General features: G+C 39.6%; 1 protein-coding gene across 5 annotated transcripts in view; it reads left to right on the plus strand.

Annotated features, from left to right (window-relative positions):
* The window catches only part of dysf (dysferlin, limb girdle muscular dystrophy 2B (autosomal recessive)), a 362,566-nt gene that overhangs the window by 11,798 nt on the left and 324,206 nt on the right, over positions 1–26,562 (plus strand). For 3 of the 5 annotated variants that reach the window (XM_039751920.1, XM_039751921.1, XM_039751922.1), the window contains exon 1: positions 12,128–12,318. The exons of the other annotated variants lie outside the window; for them this stretch is intronic. In XM_039751920.1, the coding sequence (XP_039607854.1) occupies positions 12,225–12,318 (94 nt within the window). In that variant the 5' untranslated portion in view covers positions 12,128–12,224. Of the gene's footprint in view, positions 1–12,127; positions 12,319–26,562 lie in introns of those variants that run through there. 5 annotated transcript variants of the gene reach the window in all.

Here is a 26,562-nt window from a genome sequence, read left to right on the forward strand (position 1 = left end):
AAGAGCACAGCTCCGATATTGTCATTCTTCACCTTGCAGTCACTCTGCTTGTTTCAGCTCCCGTCATGTTCCCAGTCTCCGAGTTTTTTTTAGCTCCAGCGACACATCATTGTCCTATTTGTCATGCAGAATGTAACTGTAGGTACAACATTTTCTGTTTCATTAGTTAAGATTTACCAGCCACGCTAGTCCGAATTGCTGGTCGCGACTTGTGATTCGCTTTCTTCTTTGCGTAGATGTGCAGGCGTGATCACACAAGTGTGAAAGAGTCTCTGTTCCTGCGATCGCATCGGCCTAAGGCATTGTGCAGCTTTAGTAAATGGCCACATTTCTGTGATGTGTTGTGTGTCTATTTGTTTAATTGCTTTACCCACTTGTCCTAATTTGTCTTTGAGTCAAAGCTTATGAGGCAGCAGCATTTCCATTGCATGCCCCCAATTCTGTTTTATCCACATACTTATGTATAGCGCCTTCCCTACCAATGTACATTTTCTTCTACCAAATATTAATTTACTACTGTAACTTTCTTTCCAGTTTACTGCATTTTTGAGTGTTACTGCTTTGTACTTTTATACTCATAAATCACTTTATTCCATTATGTCTCATGAATCCCACCCCCAACCCATTTTTCTGTTTAGTGTGTCAGCTAACGAATACCTTTGAGCATGAAGACAAAACCAGCGTGGATGGGGCAAACATCCTCCAGCTCACAAGCGGGGTGTCGCACTATTTATCCATCCTGAGCTGTGCCTTGCTCTGCACCCTGCGATAAGCTCCATCTGCCTGCAACCTTGAACTGACAGCCGTTTAAAAATGAGCGGAGGGCTCATCTTCCACTGTACATCATGCCCTGAGTCTGACAATTCACTATCTGGTCACCTTGCTGTTAGCTTTGTCTCTTAAAGTGTGCACACTTTGACAGAGTTTTGTGGAATGAAGCAAGAGATGTGCGGGAAGAGATGACCAACACCCTGTGCTTCACAGAACAGCCTGTAATTTCATCTCCGTAACGTGAATATTATGAAATCTAAAATGGATATGCATGCTCCATGTCTTCACAAGCATGTAAAACATTACGCTTCCAGATGTGTCATTTTCATATATAATATGTGACATGCTCCATTTATATTCATATAGCATTTATTAGTACCAACCCAATCAGCCTAAGCTTTTTATCTATATCGTCATTACATGTCTCTTTCATCCTGAATGATAGATAGATAGATAGATAGATAGATAGATAGATAGATAGATAGATAGATAGATAGATAGATAGATAGATAGATAGATAGATAGATAGATAGATAGATAGATAGATAGATAGATAGATAGATAGATAGATTGCATTGGACCAGTTCAGTCTGTCCTACTTTGTGCTCCTAATTGTGGTGGAGGCTGAGACTGCACAACTCTGAGGTATTTGACAGGCAGATGCTGCACTGCAGGGCTTCCCATCACCAACGTGTTAGAAGCTTGGGGTGGTGTTTGTGGCGTTTGGAAAGACAGCTAATCGACCTCGACATTGTGGGGGGTGGAGCAGCTGGTTATGTTGGAAAATGCTGCCTCATCGCAAGCAGTGCAGAAAAGAAATGACAGTGAAAGTGAAAGTCAGACAGCTGGTGAACTCGATGGAAGGCCCGTAGAGACTGGGCAAAAAAGACTACCACTGCATTTAGCCAAACCATATTGTTCCATTATTATGAACATGGCATCAGTATGGTCTTACAGAGCTGGCAGCATGGGCCTGTTTTATAAAATATTTACCCATCTGTTCATCACCAAAACCAGATTAGTCCATTTCAGGTTCATAGAGGACTAAGACTACTAGATAATGTTAGACGAAGAAAGGAACAAAGCCGTAGAAGACATTCATCCACCCACCTACACTTTCCAATTCATGTAATGTGCATGCCAATGCAGTTTTTAAGGAAAATGGAACAACCAGAAGGAAGACCCTCAAAGAAACCAGGAGAACATGCATAGTCCACATAGGCAGCATGTGGGCAGGGAAACTGAACCTAGGAGCTCATAGAAATTGCCAAAATACTCCTTAGCATATGGCTACAGTATGCCCAGCTCACCATTTAGGCATTTAGGAACAGGCAGAAGGCTAATTTCAGCACGTCAAGAGTCTCTTTAGAAGCAGGTGCAGGGCTATTTATAAGACACATGCAGAAATCTATTTATATGTGAGAAAGAGGCTCTTTATAATCCAGTAAAGCAAACTCCAGTAGAAAGTGAAAAAAAAACTCTTGAAAAGTTAGCACAGTGACACTACAGAGGGGACTCGATCAATCATCTATCACTTGGAAGAGACACAAATTAACATATTAATATGAAGGGGGCTTTTTGTAATCAGTAAGGGTTCTGTAGGAGCATACAGTAAATAATGGCTATTGATTGGTCAATAAGAGCTGTTGAGAAGCAAACTCAGTGTGGCACACAATATTCCCGAAACCCAACTAACTTCTGTCCAGCACACATACAATACAAATTTTTTTTGAAAGGCAAGCAGAATTATTAAGGTGCTCAGCCACCCTGCATTGTAGTCATTGTTCTTCCTACTTCCAAACAGTACCAGTACAGGACCACTGACTCCTGCACCACTAGATTCAGGGACAGTTCCATTTTATATATTGTAAGGTTACCGCGTAGTCGATTATAATAACAAGTACAGAACTGTAACATTAAAAAAAAAACCTCTCTCTCTCTCTCTCTCTCTCTCTCTCTCTCTCTCTCTCTCTCTCTCTCTCTCTCTCTATTAAAGCTCGAACTCCAAGGTTCACATCTTAAGAGTGCCTTGTCAGTTGAAATGAGCCTCTTGGTAGCTTTTAAGCCACCATATCTCTGTTCAGAAAGAGACCACCAGATAGTCAATCAGAGGTGTATGAAACAATTTGTTGGTCTGCTCTTAACTCTTTCAAGGCTGATGTTGATTTTTGTCGAAATTCAGGGGTTTAAGACAATAATGGGCTGTAAACTGCAACAAAACTCGCCTTTATGTTCTAGTTCGACTCTCTTTGGTTGAAGGAAAGTCGCATAGCTTTGTTGAATTGACCTTGATTCCCTGGGTGTGCATGAGTAGTGAATAGCAAATAGCCTCTGAAATGGTATTGACATCTGGCGAGACTAAAGCAAATGTGCAAATGAAAATACTCCATGGACATTTTACGTATTATTGCTGAATCGGACTCTGACTTATCAGACTCTGAGTTGATGCAAGTAATCTGGAGATGGAAGTCGAAAACGAAAGTGAGGTACTAGTATCAGCCTTTCGGTCCCCAGCTGATTGTGGTGATAAACACATTTGTGTAGCTGATACGCCTACAGTAGCATTCGCCTAGGAGGACCACCACTTATGATGACAAGAGGTACAAACCATATTGCATCACACTGCGATTGCCACCGTCGCCCACTTGCTGTGCGAAGACAAAGAGGTAGCTGGCCTGCCATGCATTGCTGCTGGCCATCGAGCTGCCCCTGCACATCCACTGCTGCCAGGGATGCCAAACAGGTGCCAACAGCAGTCTTGATTTAAGTGTGAAACCAGTGCATTGTGTGTTTTTCAAAGGTTTTTTGGAAAAAATATTCAGCCCTCAAAGATATAATTTAAGCTTTGCTGCTAACAAGCTCTTATTGACCAATAAACAGTCCCCATTTTAATCGTAACAGCTTCATCTCTGCTCCTAAAGAGACACTTACTGACCAAAAAAAGACCTCATCTTATATATTAAACATATAGTCTTAAACAGGGGCATGGATGGTGCTGGAATCTTTCCCAGCTCGCATACAGCGCAAGGCAGGAACAAACCCTGGACAGGGTGCCAGCCCATCACAGGGGGAACACACACAAACCACAGCTACACACTAGTGGCAATTTAGTTTGGCCGATCCATCTTACCAACACGTCTTTGGACTGTGGGAGAAAATTGGAGCACCCAGAGGAAACCCATGCAGACATGCAGAGAACATGAAAACTCCACGCAGGGAGGACCCAGGATATATTCACACTGGTCTCCTTACTGTGAAGCAGCAGCACTACCATTGTGCCACTGTGCTGCCCATACTGTATTTATAACAGTTTGGTTTTACTATACATTTCTTTATTGTAAATTTTGTCATTTTCATCCAGTTCTCTTGTTTGTTCTCTGCTGATTTTTTAAATATTTTCTTTCCTAATCTACCTCAGTCCCTTCCCCAAAATCAATTTAGCAGGCCCTTCAGGTGCGACCTAAGGTGGCCTATTTAAGCTACTTGTTGGTCTCAGTGAACTTTTTTTGCTGTTGTTGTTTCGTTCCACTTGTGTAACTTGTAGTTTCCCATTACTGTGAGTGTTTTGGTTTTTTTTTTGCTCCTTTGATTATTTCATATTACTCATTTTGGTTCTTGTCTTTTGCTTACGTCTTGGCTTTCCCTGTTCATTTCCACAGACTTGCTTCTTGTTGTTATGGGATTTTCATTTTTTGGTTTATTTAGAGTAAATATTTTTGAAATTGGGCTGCATGGCAGTGCAGCTGTAGCACTGCTGCCTTCCAATAAGGAGACCAGGGTTTGCATATTGAGTCCTTCATGCACAGAGTTTGCATGTTCTCCCTGTGTCTAAATGGGTTTGCTTTAGGTGCTTTGGTTTTCATCCCACATTCCAAAAGACATGGACGTTAAGTGAGCTGGTGATGCAAAATTGCCACTTTATATCTGACCTTGTAATGGATTAGTGTTCTGTTCTGGTGTCCTGTGCTTGCTGAGATAGACTCCAGTCCCCATGACCCTGTTCAGGATTAAGCAGATAAAGAAAATAATATTCATCCATCCATCCATCCATTTTCTAACCCGCTGAATCCGAATTACAGGGTCACGGGGGTCTGCTGGAGCCAATCCCAGCCAACACAGGGCACAAGGCAGGAACCAATCCTGGGCAGGGTGCCAACCCACCGAAGGACAGAAAATAATATTATATTTTGAAATGTATTCATTGTTCTTGTATTTTTGTGTTATTTTTGACACTTTTTGAGTTGTTGGATTTGAATTTTTAATAGCATGATTTTATACATTAACCATTTATAGACTTGTTTACTGGGGCCGGGGAGTTTAGCAGTTCCCCTGTCCCTTAAGTGATTTTTGTTGGCTAGTGTTTTTTGGTAGTGTAGACTTTAAGGCCTATTTGAAGAATCAAAATTTTTTTTTGAGATTTTGAACGCTAAACCACAAAACCAATATTTATAAAAAGCATTGGCCCTCAAATTAAGTTTGAATTTATTCTCCTGCTTATATAGTATATAAGAGTGGTTTTCAATTACTGGGTCATGAGTTGCCACCTTTTGGGGTCAAAAACCATTTCAACTGCTGAGTTGCCCATGGTAGAACCATCTCCCACCATTTACCTGCAGTATCGGCATGCTGCTCATTCAAATTGTGCATGTATTACCATTGGAAACCTCTCCCTAACCTAAAATCCCCTTCAACCCCTACAAACCACTGTTCAAAGTCATTTCCCACTGGTAATTACACTTATTCCACTAAGGACTAAGGATATACTTGACGCTCAGTGATGCATACACTTGCGGACACTACTGCAAGCACTGTACTTGTGCGTATATTTTATGTAAATTTGGAGGAATGAGGGATGCTGTTGTGAAGGTGCAAAAAAGGACGGCAACAGGGACACAGAAGATGGTATGTGAGAACTTTAAATGTATCGTGCTATTACGATGGGAAATATGTGACACTTGTATTACCTATTTGAAAAATGGAGGAAGAAAAGCACCATGAATACTTTTGTATATCAGTATTTAAGTTTGATGATTTGCTTCACTGCATCGAACCTTTGATCAAACATCAAAGCACACACATTATTCCTGTTGGAGCTGCAATGCGGCTTGGCGTCATACTGCGTTGTCTTGCAACAAATGAATCCCCATTTTTCTTGTTTTCAGCTTTACACGGATGCATCTGTCTCGAAATTGCTTCCATTTCATCTTGCACATTTCCATATCCACCTTCAAAAAGATGGGAATTTGATGCCAGCTGTTCTAACTGGAATGTCTGTCACTATGGTGATGTTGATAGTAAACAATGATGTTGATGTCACATACCAAAAAAAATACACCCACCACCCAAATTTTTTCTGGAACTGCAATGTGCTCAGTGGACGCGGTTTCACCAGGGAAGTTAAGGTTAGTGGTTAGGGTGGTTATCGTGTAATATTAATGGCCAAGATTAGGGTTTGTAAAGGTTAGGGGTTAGTGTCATGTGTGGTATAGATGTGAGGTGACATGACTTCCGCCATGAAATTGTTGGTGTATACTTGCAGTGCAGCTCTGCAGTTGGATGCTTATCGAACTGTTAAGAGAGTGGGACACTCAACTAGTCATTGTAAGATTTTTTAGGAACAGATGCAAAGCTCCTCATAACTATCCAGGAGTCATTGAAGTGTAACAAAGAAACCTAAAAGTGAAAAGGGAAGGTTACATCACTTACATCAGCACTTTACTAGTCACAATGGAGCTAAAACCAAATCATTTAGTAATGATTAGTGACTCTGTGGTGGCTCTTTAGGTGTGTATGCAAAGTTACTTAGAAGGTAGTGAGAAACTCTTAACTGATTAGCAATGCACCCTTCTGAATCAAACCTGTAAAGACAAGTGTTAGTGAGAAAAGGGCTCTTTAGGAGCAGATACAGGAGTATAATGGAGAAGGGGACTGTTGGCTGGTCGATGAGACCAGTTTAGGAGCAGACTCAATACTGTTTATTTATTTGCTTTGGAAAATCTCTTAAGGAGTAGAGACATTGATGCTATAAGTAAGATGTGGGCTGTTATTTAGTCAGTAAGGGTCTCTTTATGAGCAGACAAAAAAAATCAAGGTGAATTCTTTCTGTTAATTAAACTGTTAATTAATTGTTAATCTTTTTGGATGAAAACTCCATACTCACCTTCTTTCTCTTCAAGTGCAAAAAAAATTTCCTCTTTAGGAGCCAAAACATAACTGTTATAAGTAAACCCAGAACTGTTTATTAGTCAGTATAAGTTCTTTACATGCAGACGTAAATCTGTTTGCACTCAAACTGCACTTGTTTGGTGTATTGGAAGATTGCCGGACCACACAGGCAAGAGTAATAAAGCACTAAAAGATAAAACGTTTGTCTATAAATGAGAGAAATTCAACAAAAAAATCAAAAAAAAAAAGTTTGTTAATTTCAAAATTTTAGATGGAACTGAGGTAAAAAGAACTTTGCTAGAAAAAATCAAATCTTTTAATAAGTAGTACTATAAGCCTTTAAAGCAGATATATCCACAATCTTGGACATTGCATGAATTGCTTGTAAAGCATTCATTTTAGGTAAAAAATACATTTTTAAAGTTTGCTATTTCGTAATTATTAGCCATTAAGATGCTCTTTATGGTTGTACACAGAGTTATTGTATTTAAGACGGGGCTGTTTACTGGTTATTAAGGATTCTTTAGATGTAGATATTTTAAAGTCACTCAGAGAACCTCCAGAATTATGTACAAATCTCACATATGTGAGTAGAGATTTCTTCTAGAACATGAAACACATCAAGCGAAAAGCTCTTTATTGAACAGTGACAATACAACTAATGTCCATGTATAGGAGCAGACTCAGCAATGTTTAATGACAGGCATGAGGGTTTTTATCAGCTGGCAAAGGGCTCTTTAAGGGAGCAGTAGAACATTTTTGAAGTTTTCAGTATGAGTGAAAACTTCAGTTTATATGACAAAACATTAGGCATGGAAACCCAGGCTTCTGTAAGCATAAGAGTGCTCATACAGGCCTGTGCCAGACACCGTCTAAGCACTGAACTGAATCTGTAACCTGATCCTGCAGTGAAAGCTTTGGTAACAACATAACATAGATCATGGTATACATCACATCTTTGATGCATGGGTCAGTGGTTTGCTTTGAAGAATCTGATTTCAGAAATTAGCTACCAGATAGGATTATCCATGCTGTAGAAAAGAAAAGCAGCTGGTTGCTTTTACCACTTTCATATCAGGTGTTTGCACAGATATATGTGTCCACCAGTGCTGGACTTTTGAGACTCAGTTTATTTTAGTTTGTGTGGGGACTTTTTTTAAAAAAGTATAATTGGTGCAAGGATTGAGAGCAAAACAGTCCTCTTCACAAACAGGAGGGCATGCAGGAACAAAAACTAACCAGCAGGTGGTGCTCCGGGTCAACTGTCCCTGCTTCATTCAGGAGCGGCTTAGAGTGCTGAGGACCCAAATTTCAAGCAGCTCCCCCAAGCAGATAAAACTGACAGTGGCAAAGTTGTTCTATTTGGGTGATTAAAAAACATAAATGTTGTCATCAGCAATAGGGAGGGAGTTTGGGCAATCTGAAGGAGTCCATAAAATGCAAGGACAAGGGGGTCTGGGGAGAGGAGCTTCAGAGAAAAAAATGTGAGGGCAAAATTCAAGGCTGGCTGGTTTTGAAAAGGAATGTACATAAATTCTATCTATCTATCTATCTATCTATCTATCTATCTATCTATCTATCTATCTATCTATCTATCTATCTATATATCTATCTATCTATTATAACCTCATATATATATATATGTTTTATATATATATATATATATATATACTGCTCAAAAGAATTAAAGGAACACTTTTTAATCAGAGTATAGCATAAAGTCAATGAAACTTATGGGATATTAATCTGGTCAGTTAAGTAGCAGAGGGGGTTGTTAATCAGTTTCAGCTGCTGTGGTGTTAATGAAAGTGCGTTGGGGAGGCAGCATAAAGAAGAAGGATGCCTCACGCCTGGACAATCAGGTGAGGAAGGCAGGCTCTATTGTAGGCACAGAACTGGACACTTTGACATCCGTGGCAGAGCGACGGGCGCTAAGCAGGCTCCTGTCAACTTAATGGAGATTCCACTGCATTCACTGAACAGGATCATCTCCAGACAGAGGAGCAGCTTCAGCCACAGACTGCTGTCGCTATCCTGCTCCACTGACAGACTGAAGAGATCATTCCTCCCCCACACTATGCGACTCTTCAATTCCACCCAGGGGGGTAAACATTAACATTCAAAGTTATTGTCTGTTCTACCTGCATTTTTATCAATCTTTAATTTAATATTGTTTTTTATCAGTATGCTGCTGCTGGAGTATGTGAATTTGCCCCTGGGATTAATAAAGTATCTATCTATCTATCTATCTATCTATCTATCTATCTATCTATCTATCTATCTATCTATCTATCTATCTATCTATCTATCTATCTATCTATCTATCTATCTATCTATTATAACCTCATATATATATATATGTTTTATATATATATATATATATATACTGCTCAAAAGAATTAAAGGAACACTTTTTAATCAGAGTATAGCATAAAGTCAATGAAACTTATGGGATATTAATCTGGTCAGTTAAGTAGCAGAGGGGGTTGTTAATCAGTTTCAGCTGCTGTGGTGTTAATGAAATTAACAACAGATGCACTAGATGACACCCAAAACAGGAATGGTTTAACAGGTGGAGGCCACTGACATTTTTCCCTCTTCATCTTTTCTGACTGTTTTTCACTAGTTTTGCATTTGGCTACGGTCAATGTCACTACTGGTAGCATGAGGCAATACCTGGACCCTACAGAGGTTGCATAGGTAGTCCAAGTTCTTCAGGATGGCACATCAATACTTACCATTGCTAGAAGGTTTTCTGTGTCTCCCAGCACAGTCTCAAATGCATGGAGGAGATTCCAGGAGATCGGCAGTTACTCTAGGAGAGCTGGACAGGGCCGTAGAAGGTCCTTAACCCATCAGCAGGACCGGTATCTGCTCCTTTGGGCAAGGAGGAAAAGGATGAGCACTGCCAGAGCCCTACAAAATGACTTCCAGCAGGCCACTGGTGTGAAGGTCTCTGACCAAACAATTAGAAATAGGCTTCATGAGGGTGGCATTGAGGGCCCGATGTCCTCTAGTGGGCCCTGTACTCATTGCCTGGCACCATGGAGCTTGATTGGCATTTCCCATAGAATACCAAAATTGGCAGGTCCACCAATGGTGCCCTGTGCTTTTCACAGATGAGAGCAGGTTCACCCTGAGCACATTTGACAGACATGAAAGAGTCTGGAGAAGCCGCGGAGAACGTTATGCTGCCCGTAACATTCTTCAGCATGAGCAGTTTGGTGGGGGGTCAGTGATGGTCTGGGGAAGCATATCCATGGAGGGACACACAGACCTCTACAGGCTAGACAACAGCACCTTGACTGCCATTAGGTATTGGGATGAAATCTTTGAACCCATTGTCAGACCCTATGCTGGTGCAGTGGGTCCTGGGTTTCTCCTGGTGCACGACGATGCCTGGGCAAATGTGGCGAGAGTATGCAGGCAGTTCCTGCAGGATGAAGAAATTGATACCATTGAATGGCCTCCAAGTTTGCCTGACTTAAATCCAATAGAACACCTCTGGGACATTATGTTTCGGTCCATCTGACACCGCCAGGTTGAACTTCAGACTGTCCAGGAGCTCAGTGATGCCCTGGGCCAGATCTGGAAGGAGATCCCCCAGGAGATCATTCGTCATCTCATCAGGAGTATGCCCCAACGTTGTCAGGCATGCATACAAGCACGTGGGGGCCATACAAGCTACTGAGTATTATTCTGAGTTGCTGCAATGAAATGTCAGCAAAATGGACTAGCCTGCCACATCATTTCTTCACTTTGATTTTCTGGGTGTCTTTGAATTCAGCTCAATGTAGGTTGATAATTTTCATTTCCATCAAATAATGTAGCATCCTTTCGTTCCTAACACATCACCCAGTTTATATCAGTAGAGTTATCCAGCATGACTTTTTTCCCCATTGAGATCTGATATGTTTTCAAAGTGTTCCTTTTGTGTATATATATATATATATATATATATATATATATATATATATATATATATATATATATATATATATATATATATATATATACAAAAAATATATATAGACACAATACAGTACCTACCAAATAATACAAAGAGTACGCGACACGTGTTTCACCCTAATTGGGGCTCAGGTGTTTTGCTTCCCCTTATGGAGATTGAACCTCGGACTTCAGCGGGGCAAATGAACATGCACGACAATGCTAAATGCTTCGGGTACCAGCCAGGCAAAACTCCATTTTACTGGAATTAAAAAGCAAGAAATGAAACAAAACCTATGCGCCTCTTAAGATATATAGTTGTCCTATCTTGAACTACTAATGAGCATTTCTGGCATAAGTCAACACAGAAGCAAGGTAAACATCAGATTTGAGACACCACATTACAGGAGCGTTCCTCTTTTCTGTTGGTTGGGCTTCCTTTGTTTCAGTTCCTTTAAGTGGCAGTTTCTTCATGCTCTGCAGAAAAAAGTAGACAACACTGTTAGTGATAATGCCTCCTCTCGTCCCAGGGAGATACTATTTATGTTAGATGAAACTGGAAGATGATTCTTTGGTGTGCATGCATAGTATATAGTATCTTTTTATGTTTTTATTTATCTATTATTATCTAGTGCTTTTTCATCCATACAGTATATTTATCATTATATTGTTTCTTTTACATCTATCTATCTATCTATCTATCTATCTATCTATCTATCTATCTATCTATCTATCTATCTATCTATCTATCTATCTATCTATCTATCTATCTCATTGTCTCTCTGTAAAGGGAGGGCATCATTTACATATAAGGTCCATTTCACCAATGACACCAACTCAGTAAAAATAAAGAGCCCAATGTGTCCAGAAGGAATCTCCTCCCTGTCCCTCATCTCCCACTCTCTGCAGCACTACACACTAATAAATAATGAAAGCAGTCCATTTTTGCTTGTGGTTTATGGCTCGTGTATCCAATATTCTAACTGCTGCATAGCCAGTAGGTCCTACTGCTGAGTGAAGTGCAGCAATTTTGTAGAAATACAGAATTTGCTCTGTGTGATTTTCATTTTGTTGTGTAGGTATATCAGTTTACAGTTCTCAGCCCTCCATGTTTTAGATCATTAAAGTTTTTAAACATTCTGGAAAGTCAAGAGTTAAAAGGAGGAGGAGCTCTGCTCTGACATGCAGCCTACAGACAGCCACGGCTGCTCTGGAATTCCACTTTTCTCGCAGCTCTGCCAGGCGGAGGAGTGCCGGCCCGCCGGGGGGGGATATCCTCTGTGTACCGCTCTGGGAAGCTTTTCTTTCCTGCTGCTCAGCAGCCGCTCTGGGATTCCAGCATGCTGAGGTGCTTCCTTGTGCGAGCCAGCAAGCTCCCGAATGTGGAGAAGGGTGACCGGCAGAGCGACCCTGTGGTCAGCCTAACATTCAAAGGTGAGCACTTCGTCTATAGCAAGGGGGACGTAGTTGCCAGCTAGGTGGCTTTATCTGGTGCCCAACAAGTACTATGTCTGTCACTGGGGAACATACAAACATGAAGCTATTGATATGGAGATAAGAGACTGTAGGGTTCTTTGAGTTTTACCTGCACTTTACATCAGCATCATCATTGTCATATCTGGCTTTGTAGTGTCTGTCTTTTGGGTGGTGTGTGCATTCTATGAGTGTCATTGAGGCTTGCTGGAATTCTTCTCTGCATTCATTTTTTTTTGAATGGCTCTAGAAACATGTTGAGATCTTGGCAGGAATGTGGATATGTCAGTGCACCCCAACTCTATAAGGTGGGCCCTTATGCTACAACTGATCCTCCAAATGTAATCCCTTAAGAAGTTTCTTTCAGTTGTCACATAACATTACAGAAGCTGCTTAACACATTTTATGGAAAAATATACCATCAGTTTTGAAACTGATGATACAAGATGATAGCAAATCCTGAACTTGACATAAGTCCATCGCTGGGCACGCTTTTCATACTCACTCATTACTGACCAATTCAGAGTTGCCAGTTAACCTAAGGACCATGACTTGAGGAACTGAAAGCAAAGAAAGTGTACTTGTAAAACACCATATACTTACAGGAATGATGAGTTTACACATGTGAGAGACTGAGAGAAAATTCTGAATCAGCTGGAGCTATGAGACACATGAAAGTGTTAACAAATAGTCAATATTGTTTTTCTGTTAATGTAAAAGAAAGGAACATTAATTCTGCTAATATTTTTCCATTGAGACACATGGCGAAGGCTAGTGACAATTTTGGATATGCCATTTTACTTATGCAATGTTCCTGACACATTTCAGAAATCAAAATGCACAGCGTGATTGAATCTGTATAGACTGCAATGTTCCTCTGACAAGATGATGGAGTTTGGTCTTACTATGCAGTGTATTTAGAACAGTTGCTGCTGCACATTTGTGAGCTGGAAGTAATAGCAGCAAGAAGGGGATTTGCTTGTACTAGAATGCCAGTCTGCTAGGGGACAAGATTAAAAATGGTAAAATCAATAATGCATTACATTTATGAAATGCGATCCATCCTTTCTCAAAGATGTTTTCTATATGAGTATCTAGAGGATAGTTTCTGTACTTCCGTCCGTTCCATCTACTGAATCCATTTACAGTATGTAAAATTTAAAACAGCCGAAATATAAAATAAAAAAGCTGTGCTCACACGAATGACTATATTTAATATTATTTTTACAATCTATGTGCTTTATATGTGCCTACTGAATTTAGGCATAACATTGTTGATTTGCTTACATTAATTCTTGGTCATGGAGCTCAAGCAGATATTGGAGTAATGTGCAAACTCCACACTGACAAGCAGAATGGGTGTAGGATTTGAACCCAGGACTTTGGGAGGTGTGACACAACTGTCCCATTTAAATTCAACATTGTGTCAATTATAACCATGATATATAATGCACAAACCTTAATATTATTACTTCTCAAAAGCACAAATGACCTACAACAATTTTATTTTAGAGGTATTCTAATCATTTATGGTAAATTCAGTATTGTTATCATTAAGTTAATTATTAAATAATGCATATCTATTTATTTTCTGACCCTAGCTCATTACAGAATGGGTCTAAGGTAGATATGGAAGTTCATCACAGGGCACAGCCAGTCTTCCCATGCCAATTTCCAATTGTCAGCATACCCAACCTGCACATGTTTGAGATTTGGGAATGACAGTACCAAGAGAAAGACACAGAAAGGCATGGGGAAAACATACTGTCTTAGACAGATAAGTCACTGGGCTGGGATTTGACTCTGGGGTCTGGAGCTTGGTTGATTTGGAAAATCTGAACTGATCCTGTCTAAATGAATGAACGAGACACTGTGGCCATTGCTAGCTTCTTGTGAGCCAGTGCTGCTAACTGAATGAATGGGCAGACTTATCATAGATAGACAGATGGACAAGAAAGGCACTATACAATAGATAGATAGATAGGAAAGGCACTATCTAATAGACAGATGGACAGGAAAACCACTAAATAATAGACAGATAGACAGGAAATTCACTATATAATAGACAGATAGATAGATAGATAGATAGATAGATAGATAGATAGATAGATAGATAGATAGATAGATAGATAGATAGATAGGCCCTGAGTGTGTGAGAGATAGGATGTGTAGCCAGTTTTGTCTTCCTTCTCTCCTCCATTACTACCTTCAGCAGGCTGAGGCAAGGCAGCTTTGTGATGGTTACTCACACTAATAAACGAAAACGTCTCCGTGATCTGTAAAGAGAAAAACTGAGAAATAGTGTATGGAAGGATGGAAACATTTAATTAACGTTTTAAGTAATAAATGATTCAAGGCTGCATATCTCGTTTTGTTTTCATCCGCTTTTTTGAGAGGATCAGACCCAGACTCCGTTATGCCAGCTGCTGTCTTCCGCTCCTCCTGTATCATCTGCACGGCTACCAAGTGAAACTAACCGTTATAAGCACCCCGGCGTGTCTTTCAGCGTAACCTCCTTCCATGAGAGCTGACTTGGGGTATCAGCTGCCATTCTACTCTTTATCGTCTCGGCCTCTTGTGCTCTCGATCTCAATCATTCTGAAACTGACCAGCAGCCCAAAGTTTCAATGAAACACTCCCGCCTTACTAACACCGTCCGTTAAAGCGTTAACAAAACTGTAGCTACTGCGGCGCATTATTATTTTTATTATGCCATGATTTAATTTACTGTCTGCTCTGGGCTATGAAGGATGCTTCACTTCTGGGCACGTCCGCAGCCTGCTTATCCTGTTAATAGTTTTTTTTCCACTTAATTAACCAGCATCAGTTGTACATGCTTTATTTTGTATTGCGCCATTCACTAAATGTCCTAAGTGGCCAACAAGACGACGATTTCCTTATAAAAATGCAAACCTCCGACGTAAAATCAAAAGATCACATCACGAATGTTCCCTTTCGACTCGAGCGGCTGTTCACTTGACGGAAATCTCGAGTGCGCCATTCCAAAACAAACCGCCGCGCTGCTGCACTCCTGCAGACGGCAGTTGAAGGTTGTTATTTATGGCTCTCCTTGGAGGATGCATATTTAAGCGTAATTGCTGGTGGGAATGAAGGAGATGGTTTGGGTGGCTTGCTATGCTGTTCTGTTTGACAGATCCCTCTTCCTGTCTTCGAGCTCCGCACCCAGTTCTTGAATGTGCGGAATCTGCGGGTTCTACCCGCGTGTGCGCGACTTTTCCTCTCACGTCGTGGGAATGTGATGGAGGTAACTACAGCAGTTCAAGTCTCATTTCTTGTGCTTTTTTTGCACTATCCGATCTGTCAGATGCTTTTTGTTTTCTCCGCCCTGACGGTCCAGTTTTTAATACCTAACTCAGCGTTTCTCAACCTTTACAATAATACAATACAATACAATTTAGTTTTGTATAGCCCAAAATCACACAAAAAGTGCCACAATGGGCTTTAACAGGCCCTGCCTCTGGACAGCCCCCCAGCCTTGACTCTTTAAGAAGACAAGGAAAAACTCTCAAAAAAAAAAACCTTGTAGAGAAAAAATGGAAGAAACCTCGGGAAAGGCAGTTCAAAGACAGGCCCTTTTCCAGGTACTGTAGGTTGAGCGTGCAGTGGATGTCAAAAAGAAGGGGGTCAATACAATACAATACACAGAACAGAACAAATCCTCAATACTGTATAAAAATAAAAATTTTAGAAGAACATAGCAGAATTTCACAGTGGATGATATCATATAATATGATTTGGATTTATTTAGAGTCCTGGAGACCTCATCCTTCAAGCTGCCTCCCCCATTTGGCCATTCCACAGCTGAAACAGTGCAGGGCCAGCCAATCCGATGAAAGGACCCCTCTTTCCCATGATTCCTGCGATCCTCCATCAGGGATGACTTTACCATAGGTAGTCACAAAAACTTGGTGGGTGGGCCATGGCACCAAATGCCACATTTGAGTACTGAGAAGAGAAACAGAATAGGTGAAGGTTAGTATTCAAATATAACTATCATGTTACTTATGTTTTAGTGCTAATGACTAACAACAGAGATGCAGTATGTACAGTTAATCAGCAGCTCTAGTCAGGATATGCTAAACTGAAGTAGTGAGTCTTCAGCTGGGTTTAAAAGCTGAGACCAATGGGGCATCTCTTACAGTAGCAGGCAGACCATTCCACAGTTTAGGGGCCCTGTAACTAAAAGCTCAACCTCCCACTGTTATTTTATTAATCCTTGGAATCATAAGCAGACCGGCATCTTGAGATCTTAATGTGCGCTCAGGTTTGTAAGCCATGATAAGTTCAGACAAGTAAGCCGGACCTTGGCCATTTAATGTTTTTTATGTTAAAAGGAGGATTTTGAAATCTGCCCTAAACTTAACCGGGAGCTGGTGTAAGGATTTAAGAACTGGAATTATGTGTTTGTATTTTCTTTTTCTTGTAATAATTCTTGGAGCAGCATTTTGGATTAACTGGAGGCTGTATAAAGAACAGTTTGAATAGCCAGTGAACACCACATTGCAGTAGTCAATCCTACTAGAAATAAAAGCATGAATTAATTTCTCAGAAATACGTATTTACGTATTTGCGACCTGAGTTTTCATAACAGTTTTAATCGTGCCCCCCCTAACGTTTTTTTGAAAGGAGCACAATAATACCAGCTTCTTCTTTTTTAATTAATGATATATCATAGATGCATATTTTATTATACCTACTTTTATCAATATTTATCTAACTCTATATTTATTTTTCTAGTATACGAATATAGTTTAAGTTAATTAGTTTTGGTTTCAATAGATGTATTTTTCATATTTTCGATTCTTGTTTTCTTTTTTCACATCTTCACGCACCCCTTTTTGTTACTTTGCACCCCCTGGGGGGCCCACCCACAGTTTGAGAACCACTGACCTAACTGATGTTAGCAACGGGTATGAATTATGATTATTTTATATTTTAAATGCATTTGTATTGGTAGAGGCATGAAATTCATCTGTGCGACCGGCTCTTCTAGCGTACATGAACCAATCCTTGTACTCGCAATGGATTAAATCAAATGCGATCAATAATCGCCTGGTTCAATAACCAAAACATCCATCTATACATGCATTATCCAACCCACTGTATCTTAACACGGTCACGGGGGTCTGCTGGAGCCAATCCCAGCCAACACAGGGCGCAAGGCAGGAACAAATCCTGTGTAGGGCGCCAGACGACTGCAGGGCACAAACACACACCCACACACCAAGCACACACACGGAACAATTTAGGACCGTCAATGCACCTAACCTGCAAGTCTTTGGACTGTGGGAGGAAACCAGAGCACCTGGAAAAAACCCACACACACTGGGAGAACATACAAATTCCACACAGGGAGGACCCAGGAAGCAAACCCAGGTCTAAAACAAAACATTACCCAATCAAGAAGCAGGTTAGGAATGAAAGATTTTTGCGGTTAAAAAAAAAACAAAAACAAAAAAAAAAATGTATATATTTTTTCAGGTAAAACAGAAAAACAAGAACAGTTATAAGTGAAATTTTGGTACTTAGCAAAATGCACATTTACTCACATTATCCATCTATCTATCTATCTATCTATCTATCTATCTATCTATCTATCTATCTATCTATCTATCTATCTATCTATCTATCTATGAACCAGTATTTACACTGAACAGTATCATGCATCAAATATTAAGCATGTAAGACTAATCCAAGTATTATCGTAATCAAGTAATAGATTAATAACATAAACAAGTGTTTATAATTTTAGAGAATTGTGATCATTAACATCAAACAGACAAAATTCAATTCAGTTTTTTATTGCCCAAATTATTGTGGAACCAATCAGAGTGGCCATTTCCACTGGTGCTGATGTTGAGTATAATAAACCACATCAGCTCCATTTTAGATCACTGACATACAGTTGGGAAGATACGCTAATGGGTAACTGATCATTATAGTTTCTTATATAAATCCATCCATCCATTATCCAACCCGCTATATCCTAACTACAGGGTCACGGGGGTCTGCTGGAGCCAATCCCAGCCCACCATAGATCACACACATACACATCCACACACCAGAGACCTTTTGGTGGACCATGACTCAAAAGGGGACATGTGACAATTATTAGGCCAGGATTTGTTAAATTAGAACATCCTGGCAACTAGTGAGAAGTAAAAAAAGGTAAGCTTTGAATTCAAATAAGTGAATTTCGCAGTTGTAAAACATTACATTAAGTAAAGTTTTTTGGTGTTTTAAATTATTTGTTTGGATGGAAAACAATAGCTTTGGACTGTGGGAGGAAACCCACGCAAATACAGGGAGATCATGCAAGCTCCACGTAGGGAGGACCCGGGAGTCGAACCCAGCTCTCCTTGCTGCGAGGCAGCAGTGCTACCCATTGCACCACCGTGCCGCCCTCTTATATAAATGTAAAGAACAAGATGAGTAAAAAATGTACAGTGGATTCAGAAAGTACTCAGACCCATTCCCTTTTTTCATATTTTTATGTTTCAGCCATGTGCTAAAATCATTTAAAATGTATTGTTTCTCCACATCAAGCAATGATCAATAACAGCAAATTACAAAGAGAACAAGTGAATTTAGAAAGTTTTGCAAATTCATTAAAAGTGAAATATGACTTTGACACAAGTATACAGAGCCTTTACTCCCTGCTTGGTTGAAACACCTTTGGCATCAATTACAGGCCGGAGGCTTCTTAGGTATGACACAACAGGGATTCCACACCTGGATTTGGGGATTTTCTGCCATTCTTCTTTGCAGATCCTGAAGTTCTGTTAGGTTAGATGGAGATCATCAGCGGACAGCTATTTTTCAGGTCTTCCTAGAGATGTTTGGTTGGGTTCAGGCCTGGGCTGTGTCTGGGCTACTCAAGAACATTCACAGAATAGTGTCTAAAACAACTGCTGTGTTTTTTCTTAGGATCACCATCCTTTTGGAAGGTGAAGTTTTGGCCCAGTCTGAGATCTAGAGTGCTCTGGAGCCAGTGTTCATTAATCATATCTCTGTACTTTACGCCATTCAGCCTTGACCACACCTAATCTCCAAGTCCCTGATGATGCCACCACCATGCTTCACCATTGGGACAGTAAGGCATAGGTGATGAGTGGACCCTTGTTTCCTTCAGACATGATGCTTAACTTGATTTCAGAGTGTTTTGTTTCTCACACTTCCATGTGTCTTTTTTTGAGGCTTTTGTCTGGCCACTATGTCATTAAGCTGAAATCAGTGGAGTGTTGGAGTGATGGTTGTCCTTCGGGAAGTTTCTACCATCTTCACTTAGGTTGACTAGAGCTCAGCTAGAGTGAACACTGGATTCTTGGTCACCTTTCTTACCATGGCCCTTCTGCCATGATTGCTCAGTTTGACCTAAGTGACCAGCATTAGAAGGGGTTGTTGTTGATCCAAACTTATTCCATTTAAGAATTATGGATGAACTAGTGCTCTTCTGAACCATTAATGCTACAAAAATGTTTTTTGTAGCCTTTTCCAGATCTGTGCCTTGACACAATCCTGTCTCTAAGTTCTGCTGGCATGTCCTTTGACCTCATGACTTGTTTGTGGCTCTGAGTCACATGTGAGACCTTCTATAGACAGGTGTGCCCTTCCTAGTCATGTTCAATTATTTGAATTGTCCACAGGTGGACTCCAAACAAGGTGTAGAAACATCTCAATGATAATAAACAGAATGGGGTTCACTTGGGCCAAATTTCAAATGTCATAGCAAAGGTCTGAATACTTGTATCAATATGATATTTTATTTTTTTATTTTTAACTAAAATTCCAAATATTTCTAAAATTCTGTTGTCTATTTGACATTTTGGGGTATTCAGTGTTCCTTGATGTGGAAAACAAATGAATTTAAATGATTTTATCACAAGTCTGCAACAGAGCAAAATGTAGAAAGTGAAGGGGTCTGAATACTTTCTGAATCCACTCTGAATGCATTTATAACTCTTTATTGATTAACAAGATTAACAGGGCCACTAATAAAGCATGCAAATTATAGACCACCATGCCTTGTTAAGCTGTGCACATACAGTAGGCTGTTAACTGTCCCTTATGGAAATAATATTTCATTTTTTGTTACTACAGGATCTTAGTATTCTAATAACATAGTAGAAAAAGGACTGACACACAGGCACAGGTAGCAGACTTACTCATACTGTAGGCCATAGGAGACACCCTCTCTTTCTAAGCTTCTTCCGGCTGTTGTCATTAGGAGACTAAGTACTTGAACTTTCTCAGAACTGTCATCTTAGTGTTCTTCATGTCTTTACAGTCTCTCCAAGTCAACCCTGTCACCCTGTTTAGCACAACTCCTTTTATGCTGCTTATTCCCCTGCCGATTCTCATCTGTGTATGTCCTCACAGGTCACAGTCACAGCAGTGTATATATAAAACACTTTTACGTTGTTCATCGAGGTTCTGGATCATACAAATTATTGCATTTAGATGTAACATTTTTACTTCCTACATGTCATACTTTACATCTATTTACATTACATTTCGACTGCCACAAATCTAAGTCTGACTGCTATCCAAGTCACTCTGTAATGGCTTAGCTGCTTCTGCCTTATCTGCCTTCCTCCTACTAAACCAGCTTAATCCTTATATTCCTGTCCAATGTACATGTGTATTTAACACAGATGTAGCTCCAGCACTGACCCTGAGGTGCATCACTTTTAACATTACGTAATTAGGAAAAAGTTCCGCTCACAATAACCCCTTGCCTATTGTGGTTGAGCCAATTTTCTACCCATTTACTCACAAGGCCCTAAATTCCCACTCCTTTTAGTTTGACTTCTAATCTCTCATGTAGCTTATTGTCAAAAGTCTTCTGAAGATAAATTATATCATATGCACCTCTGCTATCATATGCTTTTGTTGTTTCCACATGACATTCCTTGTCTGAACTCATGCTGACTATTCACTAACATTCTTGTCCTAGTCTATCTTTTCCTTAATAATTGCTTCTATTAATTGACCTATAATACAAATTATGTGTACTGCTGTGTAGTTACTTAGATCAGCCCGATCACCCTTTTTTACATATAATTGCACAATATTTGCTAGCTTTCAGTCCATAGGAATTTCCTCAGGGTGCGGTGATGTCTGAAAAATATGCCTCAAGGGTTTATATGTATCCATCCATCCACTATCCAGCTGGCTATATCCTAACTACAGGGTCACGGGGGTCTGCCGGAGCCAATCCCAGCCAAAACAGGGTGCAAGGCAGGAAACAAACCCCGGACAGGGTGCCAGCCCACCACAGGTATATACATATGCATATGAATTTTATCACATCCTAGTGATTTGTTGAATTTCAGTCTTTTTATATAAGTCCCTATACAATTTGAAAGTCTCTAGTCACCAAATTGGCAGTCTCTGTAAGTGCAAAGAGGTTATTGACCTTTTTTTCTCACATGAAAACTTTAGAAAACAGTGAATTGAGAGTTTTTGCTATTTCACAGATATTACCATTCCTGATAAACTTCATCTCCTCCTTGACTGTTCTTGTACTACTAAAACTAGCTGTGTTGCTCATATAAGATGTGTTGACATCTAAGAATTCAACATAGACCATATGTTTTTATTTGATACATGGGTTGTCCATCTGGTGTGTTATAATAATACAGACCTGATCCCTTTGCCTTACGTCTCATGTCTCTTCCCCGTATAGAGCCGTCCATTTTCACTGCTTCCTTTTGCTCATCAGACTAACCACTCTTATAGTCAAAGTGTTTTGCTGGGAAAATGCAGCAGTGGTTGTTGCCACCCTGGCCTGGTTTAGTGACTCTAGTCCAGTCATGCTAGGGTTTTAGTTTCCCGACAAGTGCATTGATTTTTCATCCAACTGTCTTTTATCCTTCCTAAAATCTTTTAAACAGTTCCTCTCATGCTGTCATAACCACTGTGTTTACCATTGGAGTTATTTTCCTGTTTTTTTCCTTTGCAACTTCTTTTTTAGCTCCTTATTTATCCACTGCAAGATTCTCTTTGATTTCTTTTTTCCCTTAAATTTGAGGTTGAAGTTGTCCTTAATTGTACATACAACTCTTTAAAACCTGCTCTACCACTCTTCAACCGATTCTACAATTAACAACTTTTTCTATAATTCCTGTAAAATCAAGAAAATACAAAAATACAATTGAGCATTTATTGGTTGCTAGTATTAATGAGGAAACCAATTTGCGAGAAACTGAATTTGCGACATACTGTAACTCTGTGTTACAGTTTAAAAAAAATGAGGGAAATACATTACAATACATTTACCAGGGATAACAGTTCATCACAGTTAGGAGACCTGAGTTTGCTTCCCGGGTCCTCCTTGCGTGGAGTTTGCATGTTTTCCCCATGTCTGCGTATGTTTCCTCCCACAGTCCAAAGACATGCAGGTTAGGTTCATTGGCGATTCTAAATTGTCCCTAGTGTATGCTGTGTGTGTGTGTGTGTGTGGCCTGCGGTGGGCTGGCACACTGCCTGGGGTTTGTTTCCTGTCTTGCACCCTGTGTTGGCTGGGATTGGCTCCAGCAGACCCCTGTGACCCTGTAGTTAGGATATAGCGGGATGGATGGATGGAGTACATTTACTCACCAGTGAAATTTGTGTCATTCACATAAGAAGTAAGGTATTTTTTCCTGTCTGTAAGTATTTTCATGCCTTACTTCTTCATGCATCTGCCTGTTATCCATTGTTTCAATAAATTGAAAAATATTGTAAAATGATCATAAGTGTGCATATCCTCAGCTAGGATGTGGTGGTTGCTAAGTAACGGGTCGAGGAGTTTTCCTGTCGAGAAAGCACTGTAATGTGTGCACTGATGCCTTTATTGGTGTTTTTGTATGGAACATTTTCAGCATGGCCTGTTTTTTAAAGGTTTCCTGCAGTCTTCCAAGGCATTGTAAATGAGAGGCATAAATAGAACTGACTTTACCAGTTTGGTGTGGACTATATGCATTAGGCAGATGCAGAAAAAAACACAGGTAACATAATGTAATGTGAACAAGGCTTTAGGGAGCAATATTTCTTGTTTCCATCCAAACAAATCATTTAAAATTCAAAAAAACTTTACTCAATTTCATGTTTTACAACTGCGAAATTCACTTATTTGAATTCAAAGCTTACCTTTATTCACTTCTCACTAGTTGCTAGAATGCTATAATTTAACAAATCATGGCCTAATAATTGTCCCATGTCCCCTTTTGAGTCATGGTCCACCAAAAGGTCTCTGCACGTTAGAAACCTAGGATAACTGTGAAGAGAACAGGCCATTTACCTCAACAAGCTCATCCATGCTATTCATCTAAATGTCTAAAATAAAAGCAAGTCGAGATTTTAAAGTCCTTAAATTTCTACACTCTACAACACTGCTTGGTATTTTATTCAATCTGTCTTTTGGTCTTTGCATAATGAAAAACTTTCTTACATTTGTGTAACACTTATCCAACCAAATCCCCATGTTCTTGCTGAAGAGCTGATTTTTAAAATAATAACTTGAATCTACTGTGCTAATTCATTTCATAACTGAAACACTTCAATCATGTCACATCTTAATCTCCATTTGCTTAAAATGAAAAGGCTCTCCTCATTGCTTATTCTTCTCAATCCTGGAATCAGTCTAGTCACTCTCCTCTGGACTTTCTCTAGCATTGCTAGTTCTTTTTAGTAATATGGAGTACTACACATGAGGTCTCACTAGTGTGTTATACAATTTAAGCATAACCTCCCTTGACTTGTGCCCCTCACATTGTGATATATAACTTAACCTCTTATTAGATTGCTTGATTGCTTCTGTACACTACATGGATGTAGACAGTGATGAGTCCACTATAACTACTAGGACCTTATCTTAAGGTGTACTTTCAAGTTTCAGACCTCCCATTGTGTATCAAAATCTAACATGTTTACTTCCTATATGTAATAATTTACATTTACTGACATTACATTTCATCTGCCAGAAATCTGCCCAAGGCTATATGCTGTCCAAGTCTCTCTGTAACACGTTAGCTGATTCTACATTATCTGCAAACTTAACGATCTTATTGATTATATTCTTGTTGAGATTATTTATGTATATAGAAAGTAGTGGCTCCAGTACTGACCCCAAAGGACACTACTTTTATCATCACCTAATTCTGAAAAGGTTCTCTTCACCATAACCCTTTGATTCCAGTAACTGAGGCAGTTTTGTACCCACCCACAACCCTCTTCCTGAATTCTAATTTCTTTTAGTTTGATCACTAACCTCTCGTGTGGTGCTTTAGAAAACGGCTACCAAAAATTGAGATAAGTAATATCATATTCTGGGTTTTTTTTTTTATTTATTTTGTATCATAAAGGAATTCCAGCATATTAGTAAAAAACAACCTTCCTCGTGTGAACTCATGTCGAACATTCCCAAAAACTCATGTCGTTGACTCATGTTGTTTGACCTTCTCCTAAATAATTAGTTTCATTAGTTTACCTGTGATGCATGTTAAGTTTATTGGCTTATAATTATTAGGAATAGCCTGATCAAACTTGTTTTATGACTGGACATAATTTTCAATTTTCCAGTTTTTAGGAATTTCCCCAGTGTTGCAGTGACTTTTGGAAAAAAAAAAACCAACATGTGCAAAGAGTTTATATATCTTTGTCAAAGATGTTTGTATCGGCTGTACTGGCAACTCTAAACTGTCCCCAGTGTGGGGATGCTCATGTCTGCCCTGTTTTGAACTGGCACCCTGTTCAGGGTTAGATAGATAGATAGATAGATAGATAGATAGATAGATAGATAGATAGATAGATAGATAGATAGATAGATAGATAGATAGATAGATAGATAGATAGATAGATAGATAGATAGATACTTTATTAATCCCAAGGGGAATTTCACATAATCCAGCAGCAGTAACCTGATACAAAGAAACAATATTAAATTAAATAGTAATAAAAATGAAAAAAATGAAAAAAAATAAAAATAAAATTAATGTTAGCATTTACACCCCGGGTGGAATTGAAGAGTCACATAGTGTGGGGGAGGAACGATCTCCTCAGTCTGTCAGTGGAGCAAGACAGTGACAAAAGTCTGTCACTGAAGCTACTCCTCTGCCTGGAGATGACACTGTTCAGTGGTTGTTTCCTGTCTTGCCCCCAATAGTGTCCAGATAGATTCCAGACCCTCTGTGACCTTGAACTAGTTAAATGACTATAAGAATTTAATTGTGTATGTGCTGGTATTGGGCTGAGACTAATGAAGGTGCCAGTCTGATGGGATGCCTGCTCTTCATAGGACATACTGTATGGCCAGCCTTCTGTGCTGTAGGGACTTTGATGTGGAGATCACACAGGTATGTTGTTTCTTCTTCCTGGGTGCAGGTGCACAAAATGACAGATTATAAAGTCCATGCATGCTGCCTTCAGTTACACTGTGCGGATACATCACAGGCTGGTGAATAAATGGGTGAATCTAAAAGCCCTACAAAGCTTTCTTGGAACTGTTATTTAAACTTGTTGATCATTTTCTACCAGCCCCAGAGGTGAACTTTAAAATTTTTTAACTTCAATTGAAATCACACCTTCCGCAACTGACTCCCACTTCCCACTTCCAATGGCAGTCTGACTCAGTGGCTTCTATAATTAAAATGAGTGCTCATCCTTTGTCGGTGTTATGATTCAGCAAGATAGCGGTGCCCTCATGGCTACTTCCTGATATTGCATGGGGCTTTCCAGTTATCACTCATGTTCATGTCGTATATACAGATTTGATCTAGTACTCATGGAATTTCTCAATAGGAGTTTTCAAAGTGCAACTTCATTGATAGTTTTTGTACTTTTCTGTTTGTCACCTAATAATGTGAGCTAGTAAAAAGCAGAATATATTTATGGCTGTATAATAACTCAAGAGTCCTCACTAAGGATCTCCATTTGCAGCCCACCAGCGGAGGAGCCATTTTCATATTAAGCATATCATAGCATTCTCTGAACCACTTAACACAATTCATTGTCATGGAACAAATAAAAAGTATGTCTTGGTGGCTTCTGGAACAAGGAGGGAAGCAAAACAGAACATGGTGCCAGTCCATTGAAGGGCAAACATGACAACACCTACACATAGATAGATAGATAGATAGATAGATAGATAGATAGATAGATAGATAGATAGATAGATAGATAGATAGATAGATAGATAGATAG

Source organism: Polypterus senegalus, chromosome 4 (assembly GCF_016835505.1).
Source record: "Polypterus senegalus isolate Bchr_013 chromosome 4, ASM1683550v1, whole genome shotgun sequence".
In the NCBI taxonomy this organism is placed as follows: Eukaryota; Metazoa; Chordata; class Cladistia; order Polypteriformes; family Polypteridae; genus Polypterus; species Polypterus senegalus.